Source organism: Jaculus jaculus, chromosome 2, assembly GCF_020740685.1.
Source record: "Jaculus jaculus isolate mJacJac1 chromosome 2, mJacJac1.mat.Y.cur, whole genome shotgun sequence".
In the NCBI taxonomy this organism is placed as follows: domain Eukaryota; kingdom Metazoa; phylum Chordata; class Mammalia; order Rodentia; family Dipodidae; genus Jaculus; species Jaculus jaculus.
In genome coordinates this window covers 206,348,497-206,374,929 of record NC_059103.1, presented here as the reverse complement: position 1 = coordinate 206,374,929, position 26,433 = coordinate 206,348,497, and the positions used below count along the sequence as shown (strand labels likewise).

At 43.7% G+C, this 26,433-nt stretch overlaps 1 protein-coding gene across 1 annotated transcript in view; it reads right to left on the bottom strand.

The window, feature by feature from the left end:
• Window positions 1–13,710: 13,710 nt before the first annotated feature.
• The window catches only part of Kcnq3 (potassium voltage-gated channel subfamily Q member 3), a 360,138-nt gene continuing 347,415 nt past the window's right edge, over window positions 13,711–26,433 (bottom strand). The window contains exons 13-15 of the mRNA XM_045143089.1: window positions 24,919–25,017; window positions 24,263–24,347; window positions 13,711–22,465 (exon numbers count right to left, since the gene is read on the bottom strand). Coding sequence (XP_044999024.1) covers window positions 21,728–22,465; window positions 24,263–24,347; window positions 24,919–25,017 — 922 coding nt within the window. The 3' untranslated portion in view covers window positions 13,711–21,727. The remainder of the gene's footprint in view (window positions 22,466–24,262; window positions 24,348–24,918; window positions 25,018–26,433) is intronic.

Below are 26,433 nucleotides of genomic sequence, written 5' to 3'. Positions count from 1 at the left end.
TTCGAAGGGCAGAAGGGCTGTGAACTGAGACGCTCTGTGGGAGGAGAAGGGCTCAGGAGTGCCATTGCGACTGAAGAGCCAAGGTCTGCTCATGAGTCTCGTGAAACTAACTCACCACAACATCCATGTTTTACCAGCAACAGCTGAGATGTGAACCGTAAGAACAAAACTTCTGGAGTCTCAATTCAATGTTGTGTTATTTCCAATTAGCAAGGATTGCACAAACCACCCGACAGTTCATTTAAACTGATAAACAAGCCTACCTTTTTCCCTGCACCGAGCAAGAGTAAAGATGTCCCTTTTGATGTACAGCAATCCCAGTGGGCAAAGGGGAGGAGACAGACGTAGCTAAACCACCAGGCTTGGGCAGCACTGTCCGTGTGAGATATTCTCCCTAAGTTAGTGTGGTCAGTTTTTCTTAGCTAGCTTCCTGCTCGGGGTCACCCCCCTCTTCCTGGAGAGGATCTGGAGGGTAGGGGGTCGAGGCACTTGCCCAAGGTCACTAAGCTAGGGGCAGCAGCCCTAAATTTCAATCTTGGACATCCTGCTGTATCTTCTGTGGAACTACTCAAACAGGCCAGGGGCTGCCTTCCAGAAGCATCTAACAAGATGTGCCATCTATATTTGTTGTGCTGGGACTGTCATACATACTGTCTCGTTGGACTTCTCCTGCTGGTTGTAATTACCTCCCCCCTACAATGTAAAGCAAGTGAGACTCCGAGGAGAAGCTGGTCCCAGCCATGCAGCCCAGAGAGAGTGAGAGAGCGAGAGTGAGAGAGAGAGCGAGAGCGAGAGCGAGAGCGAGAGAGAGAGAGAGAGAGAGAGAGAGAGAGAGAGCGAGCGAGAGCGAGAGAGAGAGAGAGAGAGAGAGAGAGGAGTATTCATCAACATCCATGATGGACTTGGGGTTGGGGGTGAGCACTGACTCAGAAAGTAGAACTCTGTGCCAGTTACCTTACTGCCAACCATGTCTCAGAGCATTCTTTTCTTCTCATTCCAATTCCTTGGATTGTGGGTCATTTTCCTTTTATCACAGAAGTGAGGACAAGCCACCCTCCCACTGTTTGATAACTGCTTGAAGATCCTAATCAATAGCTTGGGAAATCAGTAGACTTGTCAAGTCTCTACACAGCACAGTGTAGACACCAAATGGCAGAAATGCTCTGGTATCATTCAGCATCCGGGAGGCAGTTTGGAAATTAGAGGGATGCATTCCTTAGTTGGCCTCATGCACTTGAGGCGGGGAAGGGGAGACCAAAGGCAGCTTAGAATATCTATAGTGTACAACTTACCCGTCTCTGAAGCAGGATGAATGACTTCAAAGAATTTAGACCGCTGGGAAGATTAACAGTGAGGTCGGAGTGGTGGGATTTATATGAGTTCTTAGTGAAAGATACGGGGAGTGGGGATAGGGGAAGGCTTGATAACTTTGCTTTAAATCCTCCAGAAAAAAAATGGAATAATAATCTCCCCCCAACCCAAAACTCTGGCAATGAAAGAGGATCAGCTCCATGGGAGAAAAAATGCACATGTGATAAGCTGAATGGAGTCTGTGAGCAGAATAACAATGCAGCCATTCAGTGAGGGATGGGAAAACTTTCCTGACAGTAATTACCAAGCCCAGGGAACAAAGCAACAGTTAGCAAGTGATGATTCCCCTTTCCTGTCCTGCAGGTATGTGGGCCCAGCATCACCTGGCACATGCCAGTGGAAGTCTCTGAAGCAATGGGGGAGGGCTCAGCTCAAGGTTGGCGGGTCCCTGGAGCAGAAGAGCCAAGCCAGGGAACCACCTGGTGTAAACACAGTCTGATAACTCAGGCAAGTTATATAGTTTAAATGTCTGGAAAAAAAGAGAATGTTTTATTGATATAAAATTATGTAAGCAAATTTCTGTACTATTTATTGCCATATTGAATAATACTGCTATATAAAGTGAAGTTGATTTTCTTAGACCACCGAGATGCTCAGATAAGCGGACCAAGTCTCTACCTCCAGCCCTCACATTTCTGTTTGGGGAGATTATTGGTTACCTCAGAGTTGCTTTTATTATCTATAAAACAGAGTTTACAACAGTAATCAGTGGATAGGTTTGTCATATGGCCTTAAGGGTTTATACAACCTAGTTTGTGGGAGGCTTTTGAAAATGTCCCCATTTTGTAGGCTCTCTCTCTCTCTCTCTCTCTCTCTCTCTCTCTCTCTCTCTCTCTCTCTCTCTCTCTCTCTGTGTGTGTGTGTGTTTGTGTGTAAAATGTGGTGTGGCCATCCATATGCTCCCCTGTGGCAAGGAGTGCTTGTCTGTAGTGATTGGAGGGGAATCTCTGGTGTCTTACCTGTGTTTCCTTGAGAAAGTGTCTCACTATTTTCTGTTGGACGGACTGAACATTGAGCACTGGTAATCTTGGTCCATGGCTTCCCTCATGACTTGGGTTACAGGTATACATTGTTTTCCCACCTAATTTTTTGTTGTTGTTGTTTGTTTGTTTTCAAGGTAGGGTCTCACTCTGGCCCAGGCTGACCTGGAATTCACTATGTAGTCTCAGGGTGGCTTCGAACTCACTGTGATCCTCCTACCTCTGCCTCCTGAGTGCTGGGATTAAAGGCCTGCGCCACCACGCCCGGCTTCCACCTAATTTTCTTTTGAGCCTAAGTCTGTTTACTGATTTCAGAGTTTGGGAAGCTCCGATGATCCTTGAGGATTATTAGGTTTTTCCCTCTCCCCACCTGCACCTGGCAGTACAGGAGTTACAAGTGTCTGTGCCTGTACCTAGCTGTTTAGATGGGATCTGGAAGTTCAAACTCCAGAAGTGTCAGGTCCCCCCAGGCTCTCAATGCTTGCTCAGAAAGCAACTTAACCATGAGCCATCTCTCGAGCCTAGCTGCCTAAGCACTTCTGATCTTTTGGCTGCTTTCTGTAAAACATGCTGGTTGTGCTAATAGCAAGAACAAAAACCACAGCCCTTGTCCTGCTTCTGTGGCTCTGGGCAGTGTTTAGCTTCTGTGAACCCCATTGCCATCAGACTTGAAAATGCAAGTAACGATTCCTCAAAGACATTGAACAGTCTTTGAACGCGAAAGTCACAAACAACATAACACAGTTGTCATTATATTGACCTCTAGCATCCCGAGTCAATCCATTGATCCCACTGGAACCCAAGTCCGTGATTGCAGATGTGAGCACCATCTCTGGCTCTTCTTCCCTTCTCCCTAAGCAGGGATGCTCCTATCAGCATCATGCTCCATGTGACAGTTTAAATATAGGATGTGTTTGAATGCTTCATCTCCAGCTGGTATCACCATCCCTGAAGGTTGTGGAACCTTTGGGAGATGGAGCCTTGATATAGGGAGTGTGTTACTGGTGCATTTCATAGTCTAGCCCTGCTTGGCATTTCAACCTCTGCTTCCTTTATGCCAGTGTGAAGACATTGCATCAGTTGTTTGTACCTGCCACGCTTTCTCTTATAGTTTCCAAAAGAAACACTTTCCTTCCGTCAGCTTCTTCAGGTTGGGTATTTTGTTCAAACAATTTAAAAGTAACTAACTTAATCCTATCTCTGAGCAGATCCACATCTTAATAATAATTTTAAAAGACATGAAATTGAATTTTTGGTATGTGTGCAGTATGGGTGGTGTGTGTATGTGTGGGCAACATGTCCCACACATGTGTATGAAGCCAGAGAAAAATGTCAGGTGCCCACTTCTATTTCTCCTGTCCAAGTGCTAACCAGGCCCAACCCTGCTTAGCTTCCGAAATCAGACAAAATTGGGCACATTCAGGGTGGTATGGCCATAGATCCCTTCTATTTCTTACCTGTGTTTCCTTGAAACAGAGTGTCTCATTGAGCCCAGAGCTCATGTTGTAATTCAGATGGGGTGACCACTGAGCACCAGTGATACTTGGATCTTGGCTTCCCTCAGGACTGGGATTACAAGTGTGCATGCCTATGCCCCAATATTTATGAGGGATCTGAGGAAGTAAATAAGGGGTGACTCAGGCCCCCTCAAGCTCTCATGCTTGCCCAGCAAGTGCTCTTATCTGCAGAGCCATCTACCCAGCCCCCTGTGATTGTTCACTATTAGTTGGCAGTATCATCCAAAATCCACTTGCTCTGACGCCCAAGCTGCATTGACACTGGGCTGCTCAGGGTCAATTTACATGAACCAATGCATGTACTCCTTGATTGCTGCAGAAATACCAAGTTGATTCTAGGTCAACCTTGGGTTATAGTGAGATCCTGCTTCAAAAACCTAAACAAAGCATGACAATAAAGAAAGAAACAAATTAGTAAAGGAAATGGATTTATTTACGATTTGGCTCAACCAGGAGGCAGAAGAAGTTTACCCCTCCCCCAACTATATCTGTGGATGTAGATCTCGATTTATATAACGCTAAGAAACAAAGGCACAATAGTGAGATACTTAGCCCTTTCCTGCAAGAAAGGTTCCAGACCGGGAAGACTTCTTTGTCCCTAGGTCTATTTCTCTGTAGGGGGACACGGACACCTTTGGACCTGCTTTCTACCTCGGCCAGTTGTTGGCTTCACTTCTGCATGCGTGTTAAACAACCAGGATGATCGCTCTGGTGACAGATGTAAGTGCTCTCTGGGAAGATGGTCACTCAGTTGGTCAAACGCTGGCCTCACAAGCTTGTAGACCTGAGTTTAGATCCCCAGGACCCATGTAGATGTCAGACATGGCTTACAATCTCAGAGCTGGGGGAGCAGAGACAGGAGCGTCCTCGGTGCAAGCTAAACTGGTGAGCTCTGGGTACAGTGGAAACACTATTTCAATAAATATTGTGTAGAGCAATAGACGTAAACACAAAACGTTGACCTCTGGCCTCTACGTACAGTCACACTGATGCATGCCTGCCTGTATGCACACATACTTTCTCTCTTCCCCACCACCACGTGTACACATGTATACACATACCATACAGACACATATATGCCCAAAATTAGGATATTTCCTCTCACAGGGTCTTTTCCATGGGATCATGGTTAGAAAATGATTATCTATCATATGGACCATGTTTTTGCATCCTCAGGTATAAAGTAGAATCTGACTTGCTGCTTTGCTATATAATACATATAATAATATTATACAATACATATTGATGAGTATGTATGTATGTGCATTTCCACAAAACAAAACAGTAGAGAAGAATTGTTAAAAGGAAATGGGTTTATTTATAGTTCTAACCAAAACTAGAGAGAAAATCTCTCAAGTTATCTCCATTCTGTTATAATTTATAGAAAAGATGAAACAAAAGGTAATATGCATTTGGGTAATTAGAATATGTTCCCCTGTTCATTCTTACTCTAATATTAGGATTTCAGGCTATTCTCATTCCAGCACGAGATTTCCTGGGGAAAGCTTAATTCTTTAGTATCCCTGCTACACAGTTCTAAAATCTGGAGTTTGAAAGTCAAAAGTATCACTGGCTGGAGGGGTTCTGAGGAGGCGCTGAAAATTAGTTATTTTCTCATTGCTGTGGTTATACTTGACAAGAAGCAACTTAAGGAAGGAAGGGTGCATTTCAGCTTACAGTTGGAGGTGACAGCCCATCCTGGCACAGGAAGGCACGGCAACAGAAGCCTTAAGCAGTTGCTCACATTCGGCCCACAGTGAGAAAGCAGACACTGAATACTGGTGCACTTGGGACAGGCTGTATGCAACACCTCAAGGCCCACCTCCTAGTTGGCACACTTCCTCCAGCAAGGATCCACCTCCTAAAGGTTCCACAACCTTCCAGACCAGTGTCACCAAGGTATCTGAATGCATGAATCTTTGGCAGACACTTCCTTCAAACTACCACCAAGGTGTAGCCTTGCATTCCCACAGCAGTCCTCAGCACTGTCCAGGCTCCTTGCTTCCCACTTGTGCTGACAGCAGGGCAATCATGGCTGAAGGCAGCCACGCAAGGGTATGGACTGGGCTCTCCTGAACATCCCCAGCCCTGGTATCTAAGAGCTCTGGTGTTGCTAAGCCCACTCTGTGCGTCCAGTGCCTGTTCAAGGGTGCTTGCTCTGGACTTCTGGTTTCTGCACTGCACTGGGTGCTTTGACACCTCACTGACCCTGGGAGCTCTGCTCTCTCTTCATGAGTCAATCCCTATTTGCCCAGGAGCATGATTTTCCAATGCATAGCAATGACTCAATCCCATTCCTCAACCAACTCTTCTACTCAGAGCCACTGCCTGGCTGTCCTGAGCCTGAAGATAGATGACACAAGACCCCACTGACAGGATTCTAACTGAGGCCCTCGGCTTGCTTACCAGGTTTTGCCAGTCCCTTCCCAAGAAAATCATGCTAAAGGCTCTCCACCACCTTCTCCTTTTCCCTCTGCATCCTGACTGGCTCAGGACTCCCTGAATACTTCCTGAAAGTCTTACCATACCTCCTGCTCTCAGGGTATCATGAGCAAGTGCCTTCCTTTGGGATCATTATTTCTATGGCTACACTTCTTACTATACCTAATGAAAGCAAATCTCGAAACTCTTATAATAAGAGTTTCACCAATCTCCAGGACTTCCTCCTCAAAACCCTCTTCACCACTGAACAACTAGTCTGAGAAAATACCAGAGCTTCCTGTGGCCTCCCTTTGCAGCAAGGGCAGTCTATTCTGGTCTCCTTTCTGTCTCTAAGGATGGATAGAGTGAGCTTGCAGAAACTTCCTCCTAACATCTTCCATCAACAGTTTCTTCCTCACTACAAGTTCACTCCCATGAGAAACTATGCTGTTAATCTTTCCATACATACATACACACAGACAGACAGCTCTTCAACTGCCCACAGATTGATCACAGTCCACTCTCCATCTCTCCCTTTCCTTGCAGGGACACTTCTCAGACTGTGTGATGGTTTATATTGATTGCCAATGTGACAGGACCTAGCATCACTTGTGAGGGGTTATGTAGAGTACGCTAACCTTTGTGCACATCTGTGAGGGATTATCTTGATGAGGTTAACTAAGGTGAAAACACTCACTTTAACTATGAGTGTTGGCATTCTATGGGCTGAGGTCCTGGACTGTACTGCTCTGCTTCCTTTTTATTGGACTGGCCTTGTGCAGCTGCCTCCACTCCGGTCATCATGCCTTCCCCTGATAGACTGTAACCTAGAATGATCAGCTAACATGAACCCTCGTTCCCTTAAGCTGAGAAGGTGACTGACACAAACGAGTAGTTTGTTTGTTGGACACAGGCAGGACCCTGGGTTAAAGCAAACCTAAGCTGTCTGACACAAAGGCCCCAGGCTACAGAAAGGTTGCAGCAGCCTGAACCATCAAGGGGCTCTTCCCCCCCCATACTTTGGGGTTGCAGTGAGCCAGGATCCTCCCCCCATTCTTGGGGGTCACAGTGAACCTGAATCCCTGGACAAAATCTCAGACCCCGAGATTGACAGGAAGTAAGGCCACTCCCTCTCCAAGCACAGGATACCTGGACATTCAGATAAGACTTAGGCTTTGCCCATAACCCTGTGACCTTTGGCCAGTTGCCTAGAAAACCCCTTATATGGTATCAGCCAGCAACCTTTGCACAGCCCATCCCCCTATATCATATACCATTGCCTATGTGCTGGAATGTATGTCCCCATGTGCTAATTAGTCATCAGCAAGCAACCTTGTACATCCAATCCCTTTAGGACCGTCAACTCCTTATAAACCCATTACCCTTTTGAGAAAACAGCTGTTCACAGAAACTGGTCCCCTTGCTTCTGATCTTGTCCCTTCAGTGCATTTTCAGTAGCCACAGAAACAAGTGTTAGTGTAAGTATTTCTCATCAGCCCTCTTCCCAAAGCCTGTGGGGACTTCCCTGCTGACTCAGAATGCAAACATGTAGTGGTCTGTAGGTCCCTCTATGACAACACCAGTTACTTCTTTATTTTGCTAACTCGTTTGACTGTGTCCTGGCCTGAGACTGATCTGCTCGAAACAAGAAGACAGGCTGCTGGCACTATTTCCAGCCTTGATGTGGGGACAGTACCTAGGGAAGCTACACTTTTCTCAGGGGAGATGCCTTCCACGTCACCAGTGTGGTGTGGCCATTCTAGGACAAACAGGATGCTCGTTCTTATTGAAGAAAGCTACCATTCTTAGAAACAAGAGCTGGTTCCCAGCAGTGTCTGGGATGTGAGGTTATGAATGGGTTTGTGTCCATTTGTACAGACGGAATGGACTTTTTCTCAGGGATATAGTTTTTCACCTATTTATCTATCATGCCATTGTCTGACACTGGACGTTCTGTTGGGGGAAGATTTCATGGTGCAAGATGCGTGATATTCTCCTAGTGGCAAAGCCTCCCATAGGTCTTATCCATCACAGATCTAGACTTTGCTTGTGGACAATGGCCTTGAAGCAGCACAGCAGCAGTTGTTTGCTCTGGCTCCAAGAGGCTACTGGCACTCTGATTCCTGCTCATGACCAGCTTGCCCAGGACTACCCAGATATGTTATTGGCTTCCAATAGTGGTTTCATTGCCTCTGTGATGACAGAACTTCAATATGAGATGAGATTGTGGGACCCCTTATGCCCACTGTTGGATTCTCCTACAATTGAGTTGCAGTTCTCAACATGACAATAGCTCTTCATTTTCATCAATCCTATCTCATTACTTCGTTATAAGGATTAGCTTCCTGGACCTGACCATGCAGGATTAGGTGTCCTAAATTCCATGAGAAATTTTTATGCTGTTGGTAGATCTGGGATAGATATCCTACCATCCCAATGTGACCTATCTAAACCCTGATCAAATCCTTATAAGCAACCCATTTTCAATAAATCTCATAGTGTTAAGATGACTTCTCCAATGTTAAGATGACTACTTTTACTCAAGTTCATCTCAGACAGATACATCCATCCACTGCTGAGTTGCTTGAGAAACAAAGAGGCTATGTGAAAAGTCTTCATTCAATGAATGGAGATGTGTCTATGCCTAGCCCAGCTAAGAGGGACCCTTATTCAAGTAGAAGTTACTCGTGAATAAGTAGCCTAGAATCAAGCTTTGCAATCGGACATCTTGAGTTTGAATTTTGGTTCTAGCACTAGCTAGCTAGGTGATGATGGATAGTGACCAACCTCGTCTAAGCTGCCTTGGCATTCCAACCTACAAAACTCAAGAAGTTGGTTGAAGACTTACAAGGCACCATAGTGCTGAGAAGTGACAGAGGAGTGTTCAGCACTGAAATATCTCTGTCACACCCTCCAAGGCTCAGGGTCCATTGCCAAAGAGGAGGTTGAAAGAATGTAAGAGCCAAAGGAAGGATAGGACTTCTTACATTGCAATCTTCCAGACACAATTTGGCCCTGATGTCCATGACCTCTCAGTGCCCAGAACTACCTACATGAGACCCTCATAATAGGAGGAAAAGATGATGACATCAAAACCAAAGAGGGAATAATTGGGGAAAATGAAGAGTGGATTTGCAAAGGAAAAATGGGGAGGAGGGAATTCTCATGGTTTGTTGTCTATAATTATGGAAGTTGTCAAAAAAAGTTTTAAAAAAATTTAAAAGGACAATTCATGGAAAACACTTAGAAAAACGTCTATCATTTGTAAGTGGTCAATAAATATTTGCTATTATTCTTACTAAGTTTAACAAACTTAAACCAGGGAGAGGCTTGTGAAAGCTGGCTCTGGAGAAGAAATAAGACCTTTGTAGCTATAGGAAGGTTTCTGAGCATATTTCTCCTTGAGTAGTCCACACATACAGCACCAAGCCCATACTGGCTTGAACAATTTGTTTATAATGTCTGATACAGTCACCTCCTGCTATTCATGGCTTTGGGTAATCTTATCCCTTGTACTTACAGGCAAAGACTTACTGTCTAAGTTTTAAAAAAATAGAAAAAAAATAGAGAAAGAGAGGCAATGAGAGGGAGAGAGAGAGAGGATAGGTGCACCAGGGCCTACAGCTTCTGCAAACAAACTCCAGATGCATAAGCCACCTTGTGCATCTGGCTTATGTGGGTCCTAGGGACTCAAACTTGGGTCCTGTGGCTTTTCAGGCAAGTATCTTAACTGCTAAGCTGCCTCTCTAGCCCACAGCTAATTTTAAGCCAAGACAAGATGTCAAAGGTGGCAGGAAACCAGTTCCCTGGTTAAATTACATAAAAACACAATTTTCCTCTTTCCCAGACTTTTTCACTACTCATTTCAATGAAACAAATCACTATATTGCAGCAGCTGTACGGAGAAGTCATGCAGCAAGGAACCAACCAGGAATAGCCTCTTCCAAACGCCAGTGAGGAATGCAAGTCCCTAGATAACACGCTCCAGAAAGGAGCCATGCCTAATGATGTCTTGGAGGCGCCTTCTTCCTGATCTGTTGCTAAGGACACAGCTCCAGCTGACATCTCAATAACAGTCTGTGAGGCCTGAAAAGAGAGGTCTCAGGCAAGCTTGCCCTGGAATTCTAATCTTAAGACTCTGCGAGGTAAGAAACTCCTGCTGTTTTTAGCTGCTACACTTGGGGAAGTATTGTTTTGGCTCCATCCACTCCGTTTCATTCTCTAGAGCTTCCTCTTGCTGTCCAAGTTCCTGAGGGCAAATGTTAGTAAGAGTTGATTCCTATGTTTAGGAAATTCCCAGGCTAGTTGTAGAGGTACTGGGCAGGCTGATAGCACAGAAATCAAACATCATGAAATGGAGATGTTGTGGTAGGTATTCCTGAAGGACAAAATCAGTGTGGAAAATAAACCGTGGTCAGTTGGGCGCGGTGGCACACGCCTTTAATCCCAGCACCTGGGATGCAGAGGTAGGAGGATCACTGTGAGTTTGAGGCCACCCTGAGGCTACATAGTTAATTCCAGGTCAGCCTGAGCCAGAGTGAGACCCAATAAATAAATAAACCGTAGTCGAGAGGCCAAAGAATTTGGAAAAAGCTTCTCCAAGGTACTGTTTTAGCAAGACCTTTTAGTGAATGCTTCCCTGGCAAAAGAAACTGTTTTACCAACACAGAACACATTCAGTAGCCTGTGATGTCTGGGGAATGGTAGGTCTTTATAGAGTAGAAGAGCATAGGATATGTGTATATGAAGGTTATGCGTGTGTGGGGGGACATGACACGTGACTGGAATATAAGGACCGAGAGAGGGACATGGCTGACCACCAGTGATGATTATATTATAAATAAAAAAAATAAGAATATAAACAGTAGATGGTATTGAAAAGGGCTAAAAGAAAAAGCAGTGAGGGCACACAATGGATTTCTGTTTCTGAGACAATCACTGTGTCACAGATCTTTCGGGACCCAATAGGACAGGAAGCAACTAAAGTCTGTGAGATCAGGAAGACAGCAAGTGGCAAGTAGAGGATCTTGGGGTCTCGGAGCAGAGCAACAAGGCACACATCAGAGGCTGTGCATGGTGAGGGTGGAGGTGGACTCAGGCCTTTGTCTTGGGAACATGGATGGGACCATGGAAATGGAACAAGGATGGATGTATATGGTGGTAGGCATGTGCCTGAGATGATGGCATTTGTTAATGAGGGCATCGTGACAGGAATTGTGACCACAGGCATCAGAGAATATTGCCCAACTCTAGCTTTGAGGGGATGCTTTTCTCTGAAGGGAAACCCCTAAAAATGCTGAGGGTGGTTGGAGGGTTGCGGCAGAAGTCATATGGAGAGTCCTCTTTTGACCAGGGATATAGGGAGAGATTTCTTCCCCATCCTGTGATCTCCTTTTGCTAAAGATAGCAGGTTGCAAGAGCTTTAATGTGTCTGCAAGGACTTCTATTCCCCAACTCCTCTTCCTCTTGGCTACATTCCAAGCATGGAGCTTCCTTACACCACCTGGCATACTTGCTATTTTTCCAGGAGTATATATGAACATACCACTGAATTGCTTTCTACAGGCAGAGATTTCATGGAAACAAGAGTGTCACAGACAACCTCCCAGGGCTGGGCAGATGGTTCAGATGACTGAGTATGAAGGGTGACCCACACCCAGACTGATTCTCCAACACCTCCAGAAATAGCTTGTAACCCAAGTCCTGTAGGGAGCAGAGACTAAGGAATTGTTCATAGAATTGACTGAGAAATTCCTGCAGCTCACAGAAAAAGCAGCTCCAGGTTCAAAGAGAAACTGTCTCAGGAAATACACGGATGAGAGATAGAGTAAAACACCCCATGTTTTCCTCTGGCTTTTGTGTGTATATGCATGTAGTGCAAAGAACTGTACACATACATGCATATACAAGCCACATACACCATCACACATACTACATACACATAGAGAGAGAGAGAGAAAAAGAGAGAGTCAATCTTCCTTTAAGTAGAACTAGCTTTGTCTCATGTCTTACACATCTTCCTCCCAAAGTCTGGAAGTCTCTCCTCCTCACCCTCTTCTTCTTGGTCACTTTGCTCAATCACACTGACTTACTCCACGCAGAAAACACATTCTCTAAAAAGCACCCCATCCCTTTGGCATGAGTTAGCACCTCTCTTGATTTCTTCCACCATTACACATCTCATCGAATTGAAATGATCTTAGGGTCACAAAGTTGTGACATGTTGTATCTTCAATGCTTGGTACATAGTAGACCATCAATTATTATATCTTAAGTAAATAAATGGGTTTCTTGAACTGAAATAAATTGGGTTTTTGCAGAAAAAAAGAAGGATTTCTATAATAAGGGTTATAAATATCCAAATATCAATAACAATTGGGAAACTGGCCTACAAAGAGATCCAAAAGTATAAACCACTAATCAGGAGATACCTTGACAACATTTTGCAATTAAATTGATGCCATGAATGTATTTGTAATTCTAGTGATTCTGAGAGGAAATTTTTGTCTTTCTGATTTTATCCTCTGGGAGACAACTGCATGTTGTGACATTTTGTCACCATTCAATAGTAACACGAAAACCCACAGGATCAATAGTCATATTTTTATGCTGAGCAAACCTATATGGTCAATACATTTCCTCATGTGGAGTTCTTTTAAAGACTATAGTTCCCAACATCCCTTGCAGGTGTGAGTACCATATGATTTAGTTTGGCCAAGGAAAATGTAACTAGAAGTGGTGAGTCACTTTGAGTCCATGGCAGATGGAAGCTGGTATGGTTTTTCCATTTTATGCCCACCTAACCTGATGCTGTGGCATGAAAGGAGGCAGTACAAGTATACAGAAGTCCATGATGGACCTCGTTCAAATCTCTATATCACTCATCTATATACCTGTGCATACCCACATATATGTGTTTGTGTGTGTGTGTGTGTGTGTGTGTGTGTGTGCATGGTTATATGCATGCCTTGGCGTGCATGTGGAGGTCAGAGAACAACAGGCAACTTCATGTGTTGGTCCTTGCCTTTCACTTGCTTGAGGCATATTCTGTCCATGTTTGTTGTTGGGTAACCCCAGGTTACCATCCAGGTTTTTCTAAAGTCTCTACCTTCATTCTCATCCTAAGGGTGCTGGGATCACAGGCACTAGTGAGCTATAGCAGCTGGCTGTGTGGCTTCTGGGGAGCTGAATTCCAGTTTGCATGGCAAGCACTTTATCCACTGAGTCGTCTCACCAAGCCTCAACCCCTCACATGCCTTGCATTGAGGCATCCTAGACTGCACTGTGATTTGAGTAAGAAATAGATTTTTTTTGTGTGTTAGACCATTGCTGTTTGTAGAGATTTTCTGTCATATCTGCCAGTATCCTAAGGGATACAATTTCATAGAGTTGTTCTGAAGCAAGTAACATTCCTCCATAGAACCACTGGAACCTCTATTTATTAATAAGTGGTGCAGACTTTATTGATTTTAAGATAGAACATAAAAAAATCAGGTAAGAATCATTTGCATAATATATATGGAAATCAACCTATTAAAGTTGTTCAAATGTTGGACAGAGCCAGAATATAAATCACACATAGTTTAAAAATCACAGGAAATTATATTATAAAGAGCACTAAAGGGCACTTGTGGAAGAGTTGTGTTCCCGCGTAAGCCAGAATGTGGAGAGCCTACTCGTGTCACAGAGACAAATCCAGGGAGCAAGGCACCAGAATTCTAGGCCATAGAAAGGGGTGAAAGAAACTACAATCCAAAATGAAATACAGCGGGTTCATATTACTGGAAACCTCAGCTTGCTCTTCCATGATTGGTCTTTTCCATCACTGCCACCTTTGACTGAGGGGAGAAAAGGGAACATACCCACTTGACACAAGGGAGAGTTCATCTCTTTGAAAAGGAAGGACTGTTAATCTGATGAAATCTGCCTACCCTCCCACTCTGGCTGTTGTAGTCACATGGCATGTGCACCTCTCCAACAGCTCCAGGTCTGCCAGCAAGCTGAAGGGATACCCAGAGCCTGTACCTGGCCCACCACCCGGGCTCCTAGCCTTCTGGGGTGGTTGGAGGGCTGAGCTGATCTCCCCTCCATGGGAACTTTATTCAGTGGGGTGCAGGAGGCCCCAATCAGCAGATCTGGTTGGCTTCCATGCAGAACCCTAGTCTTTTAATACAGAGGAATACAGACAATTGATTTGAGCTTTCTGCCTCCCAGAGAACCATTTTTAAAGACTTACTTGTTTCTGCAGGATTTCAAAGCTCTGAAATAAAGGTACAGTCCAGAGACAAAAGATGGAGTCAAGAGAGACTGGGAGACAGCTAAACTCATTTGGATACAAACAGTGACAGGAGATCCTTGGGACAGAGGACAGAGGACAGAGGGTGTTTTGTGGGGATATCTGAAGCCAGAAAGTACTACAGGCTAATGGATTCCAAATGTGAATCAGGTGAATAATTGATGTACCATCTTTTCTGCCTCTGACAGCTGGATTGAGAAACCATTTAATGATCTGCTGAATAGCCAAAGGGAACAGCTGACCACCACCTCTCTTCTCTCCTGGGGATCTGTGGCCTGCGGTCATTTTACTGGGAAGCTGACTACACAGAGGACAGCAAGGACTTTTGGGAGGACACAGGACCTGACTTAGAAGCATTTCTACTGCCCCAGGAGAGCTGAGATGGGGTGAGGGCAAAATGAGCTTTGGGAGGTTCATGGCTTTGGGTAAAATCCCAGGTCTTTCTCCTGTGACATGTGACCTTTGGCCAGATGTTTCTTCTCTCAGCTTCAGTTTCCTTGCCTATAATATGGACACAATAATATGCCCATCATAGGCTTGCAGAGTGGCTGGGACAGTCATCAGTGACAGCTGTCACTTGTCCTGCACCTCACAAGGAGAGCTTAGGGTAAGTTTTTCATCCTTTCCTGGACCCCAGGCTCAAGGGCAGAGGAGGAAAATGGAGCATTCAAAATAAAACATGTCCCCATCGTTCATTACTCTTAAATTCCCATTACAGACTGTGTGGCAAGCATAAGAGGAATTACAAATAAGTTATTAAGCACTGGGCTAGGTTTTGGCTGATGAATTTGAAGTCATTATTAGGTTCTATAGAACTGGCTCTTGACTATATGAAAATTACTTTTTTCTCCTGATACTTAATCTCAAAAGATTGCTATTTTGGAGGAAAAAATATTAGACAGAACAACAGTCTTTTCAACTATTCCGTCAAGTAATGCCATCTTGGAACTTGATCACCTTTCCTTTTGATTCTCTTGGGAGCTTTTGGATCAGCTTGATCCTGGGGAGAGCTTAGACATCTTGCCACTGTGTCTCACAGACTGTTGGGAGAGGCACAACAAAAGTGGAAGCTTACTGCAGAGAGCCACGTAGAAGTCATAAGACGAGCGTTTACTCCCCAGAGTAATATCCTAGATGCACAAACATAAGGCTGTAGGGTACCTGGCAATGACCTGGTAGGCTTGGAGATCCTCTTGGAAAATGTAGGAGGAACCAGGCCAGGCTCAGATGAGACCCAGAGATCCCAATGCAAAGGGACTCCTTTGATACAGCTGACTTTATGCGGCAATACAGATCCCCAAAGAAATAATATTCCACTTTCTTAAACCCACAGAGAAGTCTTAAGCATTTGGCCTATAACTGAGAACAACTGAGGTATGAGTGAGCTGTACAAGTCTGAGTGAAGGACCAAAATGATGAAACAGTCCGATCTCCGATTTGGGCAGGACGCGGAGAGGAAGGAGCAGGAGCAGTCAGAGGCATGGAGAGCAGGAGCACCCCTGGCTAAGGGGTGTCTTCCTTCTTTTCTCAATAGTACCCTGCAACAGAAGGTTTGGCTAGGCCTTTAGATGACCACGGACATTTGTTAGAAGGAACACTGTCGTTTTCCAAGACATGGAGCAACGATTCCATTCCAGAGATGAGAAGTCATCTTAAAAAATATATCCAGTTCAGCAGTTTCTCAAGGAAGCAATAAGGTTCCATTTATTTTCTGGGCTCAATAGCATTGCTTTGTTTTTTCCAACATATGGACCAGGGGTCAAGAGACCTGGGGTCTATGTTTACTCCGTCAATCAATCTCTCATGTAATTGCTTAGGGACCTGGTAGCAGCTCCTGCCCTCTGAGCTTCTGCTTCCTGATCTAAAAGAGAGGTGGGTCTTCTGGGTAATTGAAGTCTCCTCTTGTTATAAACATCTTAGAATCTGTGCAATTATATCTCCTTGCATCTATGATACTATGCCAAAATACACTTTTCCTGCACAGATGCTGAGGACAATGCTGTTGAAGACTGGGATCAAAGTTTTCCAGAACTCTCTTCTGAGAGAAGTCCTATTTGCTTCAAGGGTATTGTCCAGTACCATAATTCCACAGTAGAGTTTCCTTTCATAGTTAGCTAGTCCTCCCGCTTGTTACCTCCTATAAATCACCTATCAAGAGAATGTTACAACATTTAGCACTCTTTGTCCAATGGGCTTCCACAGCCTCTCCACTGGGAACCAGCATTCTTGCTGTTCATTCCAATGCTCCTTCTCTTCCACATTTTGATGGAAAAAACATAACCATGCTTCACTGTGGACAGGTACATAGTAAAAGAGCAATTGAGAAAGTGCTTGATTTTATCATGTAATAATTGGGACTATATTCCCACCAGCCTTTCTTCTGAAAAATATTTTCTAGTAAAAATGTAGCATTCATGAGTGATATCGATGAAGGCATTAGAGTGTAAAGATACTGCAACAAAAGAACATGAGTACCCGGATGGGGTATGATTCAGTCACTGTACTAAGGAATTTACACACAGTTGATTGTCTCATTTAAAATTTCAAATAGGCTAGAATATTAAATGCTTTTTAAATGTCTCGCACATCAAAATTTCATTCAAGTTGTCTCTATATCCATCTTATCATTTGACAGCATCATTACCATTCCATCATCTCCATCACTATGAAACCTATGCAGGCAGCCTGGCCCCTGGCATCCCTTGCATCCAGACTCCAGTGAGAGACTACCCATTGCTTTCTTTAGGGGTTAGTTGACTCAATGTTGAGTAGAATAATGTCAGTTAAATGGGAATGTTGGATTCAGAGAAAGGATTATTTCTAAAGTTCATCCTACAATGAGCAAGCTTTCAAGGATGTGCGAAGGCAAATTCTTATGGCTATCTCAGGGTTTCAAAAGCAAAGAACAACTGTGTAGTCCTGGATGCCTTGGAAAAATATTCACAACAACCCAAGAACAGCTTTGCAGCATCTTTGAGGGAAACAAGGGGTTGGGGGAGTCAGAGTGTGTTTGGCAACCATTGAGAAGTAAAGCTGTCCTTTAAAGACATTCCTTCCCTTTTTTTCCCCCATAAGTGGAAGGACCTTCTTGTCTTCAAATAGATGTGATGCCATGACTTGTCCTATGGCATTGCTGCTCCACACAATGACAGAGAAGGAGGCCAACTGCTTGCCTGGCCTCTGTGGTGGCAGGGGTTCAGAGAGGAGAAAGCTGGAGGAAAACCTTCTTTAGAGCTCCTATGTCTTCACGGCTAGTCCAGATTTACATACTCAAAACCAGTGAACCCATACTCAAAGTCCCCAAGTCCCCCTTCAAAACATTCAGCTTCCTCTGGGGAGGTGGGGGTCAGCACCATTTGATGCGAATACTTGCTCTTGCTTTCTATGTTGAATTTCCAGCTTTCTAAGCAGTGGCATTCCTATTGGTGGACAACTGCCTGCAGCAATGATCAGATACTTCCCATGCCTAGTAGGAAGAGTTTGGAAGAACCTCTAATATTTGAGGCTACCAGGTTTTCTATGGTGAAACTGTGGCCTTTAGTCTCTGAACTTCTGTTGCTCAGTTCCTGAAATGCACTGGTACTTAATAAATCATATCTAATAAAGAAACAAATGAATTTCACTTTATTTCACTCTCTTATTAGCATGAATTTATGAAAATCTTTGTTTTTGGAAAATTGTGAGTAGAACCTGTCATATAAGATTTTCTATAGGTAATTGCTTTCTCAGCTAACAGTGTCTAAGAACTGCCTTGCACTGAATAGACACAAGAAGCATAACTGTTAGATAATTGGTTTGGTTGGATCTAAATACTTTGATGTTTTCTAGTTATCTTTTCATAAAATTTTGGTTTTATAATATCAGTGTGATATCTAATGAGTATGAATTTTAAGTTCTGAAAACAAATATAGTTATTGGAAAGAACTTTATCAAACGTGTTTTTTCTTTCCCTACCACAATCCTATTTTTTGTAAACTTTTGGTGTTTCTTGTATGCTAATATTCTCAAGTATTTTTTATCTCTGCCCAATAGGGATTACCTTTACATTTGTGTTTGTAAAATTAATTAATCTCATTCTCATTGAATTTGATCTTGCTAAAGTATTACTTGTTAATTTGTAGTGTGTGTGTGTGTGTGTGTGTGTGTGTGTGTGTGTGTGGTTTTGTGTGTGGTACTGGGGATCAAAGCCAGGGATTTTTTTTTATAATAGGCAAGTACTCTACTACTGAGTTATAACTCTAGGCCCATTGCTTAAATTATATATATATGGAGAGAGATAGAGAATTGTTTCAGAAAAGTAATCCTCATTTATATGATAAAATTCATCACAATTTCAAGGGTTTCTGCCAAAAACCACTATTATTTCCTGAGCAAGTTGCAGAGACACTAGTATAGTTTATAATCTGGGGAAATGTCAGCCAATACTGTTGGATTATTACATCATAATATTTCTTTGATTACAGATATTTATGGAATCACAAACTGTCAGGCTCAACCTCAAATTCTGAACTTCTGCTTCTTCAATGCTAGCCATGTTGGTCTTATAGTCTATGAGTAGATGATGTGAACAGGTTTGTCCTTCCCCATATATATAACCTAGTACCAGAACTATTCTACATCACCTTTCTCTTTCCCATTATTTTTAGATAAGAAAGAACTTCTCTCAAAGTTCTTATCATTATTCATTTATAAAATTTGTATTTTTGTCTCTGCTGTTCTTGATACAGACAACTTACTAGATATTGGAAACAAGGACACACAGCCAATTCTTGCTTCCATGACACTGATCCCACAGGGAAGCAAGATTATTCACCTAAGGCTTAAGAAATGTAAGCTTCACTTCTTTGTACATTATTCAGAGGACTCAATATGATTATAGAAGGTTCTGAAAGAATGTTAATGTTAGGAATAAATGAGTGCATATGTAGAGAGTTTGATTCATTCTCAATCTTTTGCTTGTTTTCAATATCTCATACACATAAGAACTGGACTAGTAACATGTTAGATGGTAGATGTCATAGTCATTTCTAGTGAAATATTCTAGAAAGATCAGATTCAAGAAAAAAGCCACTGGGAAGAGGCATAAGGTTATTTAGATGATAGCTTCAATGGCATTACTGAAGTGATATTGAATAGAGGAGGGGAAGAAGACCACATGGTCTGTGGCCTTTGCCTTTCCAATTGTCAGGTCAAATGGAAAAACATAGGGAGAGAGCTTTGCATCCAATATGTCCATATTCCTTGTGCCTTGGACTTCAAGGTCAGTGTCCATCAATCTATTCACTAAACCCTCTATCTAGGATATTCTTCTATAATTTACCATAGTCACCCCTGGCATGGAAGTGTAGCCTTTGGTTTTAAGTTCCTATAGTCAGGCACTAAGTTTGCATCATTACTAAATTCTCAGGACCTACTGGCATGTGGATTGAAAGGAACCAATCACTAAGAATTCTCTGATCAGTCCAGGGCAGAACAGTAGCATGAGGAAATAATGTTTTCCAAGGTAACCATGGCCCATAACACTGAGTAATTTCATCAGTGGCAGTTGTGTAAAAATGTGTATTTAGGCTACTTCCATCATCTTGGTGGTAACCATGGCAACCATCTACAACCATGTTTAGCTGCTTACAGGGTTGAGAGAGCAATACCATGGTATGGGCATCTAGCTCATGCAGCCAAAGTGTAACAACCTTTTGCATCATTGTTTCATTGAGCAGCAACAGCTCTTAAGAGGCCATAGGGTGGCTTGTGCTTAACATTAACACTTCTGCAGCAGAGCAGGGCTTTCCAGGTTGTTGACTGACAATTTAGCTTACAGCTTTGTGTGGCTTTTGTTGAAAAAAATTCAGAGGAGTAAAAGTACATGGTTCTGGAAATTTTGCCTATTTGCCTATCAACAACTGGATTGCTTGGATTATTTTTTCTAGATCCCAAATGTAGTGTGTTAAGCAAGCACGCTTTGCAGTAAAAGCAGAAATTACCCCTCCCTCTGAATAAACTGTAGGAACTGCTTCCTGTTAACAAAGAGCAATGGTGATTTGGAATGATTTATAGTCTCAGTGTACAAATGGAAGAGTGGTACAAGATGCCAGGGCAGGGAGGGAATTAGCAGATGGAGGCACTGAGTCCTTACTGTCCATGATACACCTAAGTAACTCCGGCACATCACTTTACTTGAGCCCAAGATTTCTCATTTTGAAATAGAAGGGCTTGGCAAAGATAATATCTCTTAATTTGAATTCCTGCTTTGAATGGATATAGTGTTCTTAAGTATCATGGGAAGAGTGAGTTGTAATCTCATTTTGAAGACACTGAAGCTCCTGCCCAGAGAGGAACCCCATTTCAGGTAAATCTTTGGCTACATAAGTTGGGAACTATTTTAATTTTTTGTTTGTGGTGAGAGAGAGAGAGAGAGAGAGAGAGAGAGAGGGATTTCTCTCCAACAATTCATAAGATATGTGAGCTCCTACAGTTGGGATCATGAACACCTTTTAGAGATGAGGAAAGTGAGGTTCGGTACTGACCAATGGTAGGCCAGGTGAGTTCTCAGGGGATTTTTCTAGATTTTGCATCATAAGATAATTGCCAAATTCTTGACTTTAGGGATTGCATGACTTGTTCCTTTTCTCATGGTTGCTCAGTCTCCGTAGGCAGCCTCATTGGAATGAGATAATGTTTTGGTTGAAAAGATTATTTCATTGGTTTAGAAAACAGTTAACTACTGGAGCATTGTATGCAAAGGGGAAGCAATCCTAGAAATAACTGAAACTACACTCTCTGCTTACAAATCAAAATCTAAACCTGCCAGGCAAACAAATAGCACGGCTCGTCAATTATTCTCCCTGCGCTGGTCCACTCGTGATTAAAGGAACAGCACATAGCTGTGTATCCTGGGAGAGACTAGTGGTGCCGTTTACATAGTGCCAAGTCATGCAAACCATGCTGGAAAGGAAGCGGCTTCATTGTGGTGACATGGGAAGGAAGAAGGCCGTGAGAAGCCCCTGCTTGTAAGGGGGCCACCACGCACATGCATGCGCTTGACACAACCACAGAAGTCCTCCCCATAAGCGCTGGGTGTGAGAGTTAAGTGGACTATACAAAGTCTATGGACAGTACGAAGAGGAGTCAGCCAGTGACCCCTTCTAAGTGGGCTTGCTGGAAGGAGTCCATATAGAATCTGAAATGCCATCCCCGGTGGAGGACAGAGGCATGGAGCCGCTGGGTGTGAAGGGGTCTGTGTCCGTGTCGGTCTCACCCTCAGCCAGGTACCGCTTCTCCCTCATCCAGCTCGACCCCCCACTGGGGCCAAACATGTAATCATCATCTCTGTCCTGGGAGATGCTGAAGCCACTCGGAGACCTCTCCAGTTCCTCGTGATTGACTGACATCAGGGACAGGGGCGTGTCGCTGTCCCTGGTGACACTGCGTCTTTGCCTGGGTGAGACGTGGTCCGAGTAGAGGCCATGGAGTTCCGTTTGGGAGTGGTAGCTCACGTGGGAGTCGAGAAGAGTCAAGATAGGCAAGACCGTGGGCCTCTCTGCGTACGTGCCTCCCGAGGAGGGAAGGGCAGCTTGGACCTCTGCAGAACTGGGTCCTCCTCGGGGCCGGTTCACAGGGTCATGTGCAAAAAATGTATAGGGACCAACTGTGTCGATGGGCACCTGCTGGAAGCTGTAGGGGAGCTCAGGGGGGCCTGTCTCAGAATAATTGCAGATGATGGTTTTCAAGTCGGAATACCTGCTGTCGTCTTTCTTCTCCCCGTCTGCTGGTGAGGCGGTCCCCTTGGGGGGGTAGCACTCCGGGATGTGCACCTGCAGGCGCTCCATGTGCTGCATATGCATGTCCACCAGGAAGTCCAGCTTCTTCCCCATGTCATGTACCTGGAACCCACAAGGGACCTGGGGTTACTGCTCGCCGGAGGAAAGTCAGCACTCCTGGCTGGGAGGAAAGACTGTGCTATTGCTTCTCAGAAGGGAGGCCTTGTAGGCCCGAGTTATGCCCACAGCTCATGCCTGACTCTGTCGCCTGCAAGCATGCCATGCATACATATTAGAGTTAACCTAGAAATAATTCAAGAAAGGCTTCCTCAGAAGAAAAGGATGAAAGTACAGAGATGGCATGAGGATAAGTGTCCCAGGGCTGCTAAGACCTCGAGGGAAGGAAGGGGCCTTGCTACTGCCACTTCCGTCCAGGGATGGGAACACTTGACCTGTGTGCAGCGTCTTACACAGAGGAACACAGAGCGGCAGTGTATGTCCTATGTAGTGATGTAAGCCCAGGGCAGAAAGGAGGTTCTCATACCTGGGGACATTTTTCAGGCCATTGGGCAATGGAAGAAGCTGCTTCTGCCTTTGCTGTCATAAACTGGGAATGGATTTGGATGATTATGACTATGTGTACACGTGTGTGTACGCAGGTGCGTGCTCTGGTTCAATTATGACAAAACAGCTGTGAGCGCCCGTGTGTATGACGTTTCTCTTCCGACAATCCACATTCACCAGGTCAGGATACTGAATCATTTGTACAGAGTCCTTGGGCAGTGGAACAGGTCAAGGCCAAGATGTATCTGGAGCTTAGTTGTAGCTAACACCTAGACAAAAACTAACGGGTTCTATTCTATGTACTTTATTGACAGTTAATTTGTACAATTTTGTAAGGTGACTACTGTAGTGAATTCTCCTTCAAGGGTGCGCCAACAGCGACACCAAAAGAAGAAAAACTTCTCAAGAGTCACAGAGCAAGTGAATGGGAGAGTTAGGATTATAAATTGAAATTTTAAAATGAGAAATGAGATTCTTTATGTCCCATTCAAATTTTTCCCCATTTCTCCTGCATGGATCCAATTTTGTGAAGAATCAAAGGGCAGACCTGCACCCTGGAAGACACGGGCAGTGCGGCTGTGTCTAGTGCAAAACTCACCAAATGCCGCTGGACGATGTGGCACTTTTCTGCGGTCTGCAGAGATGAGCTGTGTGGGGTGCAGTGAGGGTTTCTCTTTGCACACCAAATGACCCCTCACCCACAGATTGTCCCCTCCAAGGCCTGTCACACAGGCCATCGATGGGTAGGGGCATAGGAGCAGAAGCTCAGGAAATGGAAGGCAGGGAATTAACCTTCCTAAACCATCATGGAGCAAGAGATAATAATAGCGACTGTCAGCCATACTAACTCACATGTTTTAGGTAATTCCCATGTATCAGCTCTTTATTTTATCTTTATTTATTTGTTTGATTGAGAGAGAAAGAGGCTATCAAGAGAGAGAATGGGCATGCCAGGGCCTCCACCCAGGGCAGACACACTCCAGATGCATGCGCCACCGTGTGCTTCTAGCCTCCGCGGGTTCTAGGGAATGGAACCTGGAACCTTAGACTGCGCAGGCAAGCACTTTAACCACTAAGCAATCTCTCCAGCTCAGTATCAGCCCTTTCAATCCTCAGAAACTTTGTAAATTACTGAATATTGAAAATTTCAGACAAGCAGTTCTGAGGTTCAGAACAATTAATTAGCATTCAAGTCATCATCAGCCACTAAGGGCAAAATGAAGGAATACATTTGCATATTCCTTTCTTGGGAAGTAGGTCGTATGAGTCAAGTACTTTATCTCCCTGTGTGGAAAAATGGAACTTGAAAATAAGTTCTACATATTATCCTTTTGGTGAGGGGAAAGAAGGACTTACCTGCCTTTCAACTTTTACAAACTTTCCCATCATGCTTTGGTCTTCAGTTTCTGATGTGGATGTTCTGGCTACAAATGGTTCATTCCTAAGAAAACAAAACCAACAGTTCTATAAAACCATATTATCTGTTTTCACTTTGTAGGCATTCCAGCTAGGCAAACCATACACAGGGGACCATCATTCCTGTTCTCATGCTGACAAAGCCTGGAGGAGGTCCATTCCGTAAACACGAGTCAGGAAAAGCCAGAATTTTCTGTCCTTCTACACTGTTGACTTCATGCTTACCTTCACTGTAGGGAGACTTGAGGACAAATAATCAATAATTCAAAGGAGTTAAGTACTCTAAGGCATGTTGGGCATTTTGTTAATTTTCAAATAAAACCAAGCAGACTCCTATAATCAGGAAACTGGTTATTTTCAGTTTCAGACACTACAGGAAGAAATGTCAGTTATATGGTCTGAGAGGAGGGCACAAAGTCATTTATACAGAAACTTTCAGATACATATAGCCTAAAATAGCATTTAAACTCTCTTTCCGTTTTAGTGGAATGATAACGTCACCCACGTATAGGATCCCAGCTGAGATTTGCGGGTAGGCATTCCCCATGGGTCTTCCCCCAGCCCACAGCACAACAGTCCATGGCCACAAGCCATACCTGGGAGACTGCTGGGAAGGGTAGGTGAATGCTGACCCTTTCTGAGACTTCTTATGTTTTGGAGTGGATGGTGGTCCAGGGGTGAAAATCATATCTATCCTGAAAGAAACAAACAAAGGGGATGGTTAGATTATACAAAGCTTTGTTTTTGCATGAAAATAATTCATTCCATTTCAAATTCAAATGTGAATTTGAAGTATATCAGAGGAGGGGAGAAAGAATAAGCAGAGATAGCGAGAAAGAAGAAGAAATCAGTATATTGTTGCCTGTTTATACCTGATGGTACCAAGAACATTTTTTTTTTCATCTCGAAGGTACAGGGAAACCGACAGTCTACTGAGATGGAGGTGAAGCTGCACCTTATGCTTTACAGAAAATGCTGCAGGGGGTACAACCCTTATCTCATTATGCAGATCTTTTATACCTACCCAAATCCCACAACTAGGCATTTTTACTGCCAAATCTTAGGCTCTACTTTCAGTTGCACAGACCCCTGCTGCTCCCCGTGCATCTCTGGCCATGGGGCACAGTCCAGTCCTAGCACCTGCACTTTGCTTCTGTTTTTGCACAAAATACCACTTCTCTTTTATTCTTTGGATCAAGAGAATAAAAATGTTCCCACCATGCTGTGGAACCGAGGGAGCAACATGATTATGATACTGGGTACGCAGACATAGTCTTGGGTCAGATCCTCCCTGCAAACATAGCTGCCTGTCAGTACGCAGGGTGGGCCTCATTCACTAGAAGGCGGAAGTCCTCTCTGCCTGGCCCACGGCAGTATTCACACGGCTGGGGATGGGTAGCTCATCATTGCACGCAGGCAGCTTCTAGACACAACTCCCAGAAAGACATTTTTCAGATAAACAGCAAAATCCATGACAGTATAACATTCTGTGAAGACTCAAGTTAGTGGGTACTTTTGGAGTCTGGCATGTCCTACTTTATCTCCGAGATAGTGATATCTGCACAAAGAACAGCATACACAGGGCTAAGAATGTGCTTCCACATCCATTTTTCAGCAGGCATGGAACCCTGACTTTCTGTCTGTCACTACATGATGCTGTCCAAGTTGACATCCCAATTAAAAACAAAGTAAGGTCATAAACAGGAACAACTCTAGCCTGGTACCATTATTAATATCCAAGCCCCTCAGAGTGGTACTACTGTTAACTTAGTAAGAAACTCCAATGGGGAAATGTTCCCTGGATGAGGAAATTAAGGTCCAGGGAGGATTCATGTCAATTTGAATTGTGTTAATTTCTCTTTAGGTCCCTTATATGGGAGAACGTATGTGTGTCATGCTTATTTCTAAGTGAATGTTTGGGCAGTCCTGTGACATATATATATATATATATATATATATATATATATATATGTATATATATTTGTGTGTGTGTGATATATATACACACACACACATACATATGGGTGTATAGCATATATGTAGTATATTAGTTAATATCATTACAAGGTCTTTGTGTAATATATTCTCCAGGTCTTATGATGATGCTATAT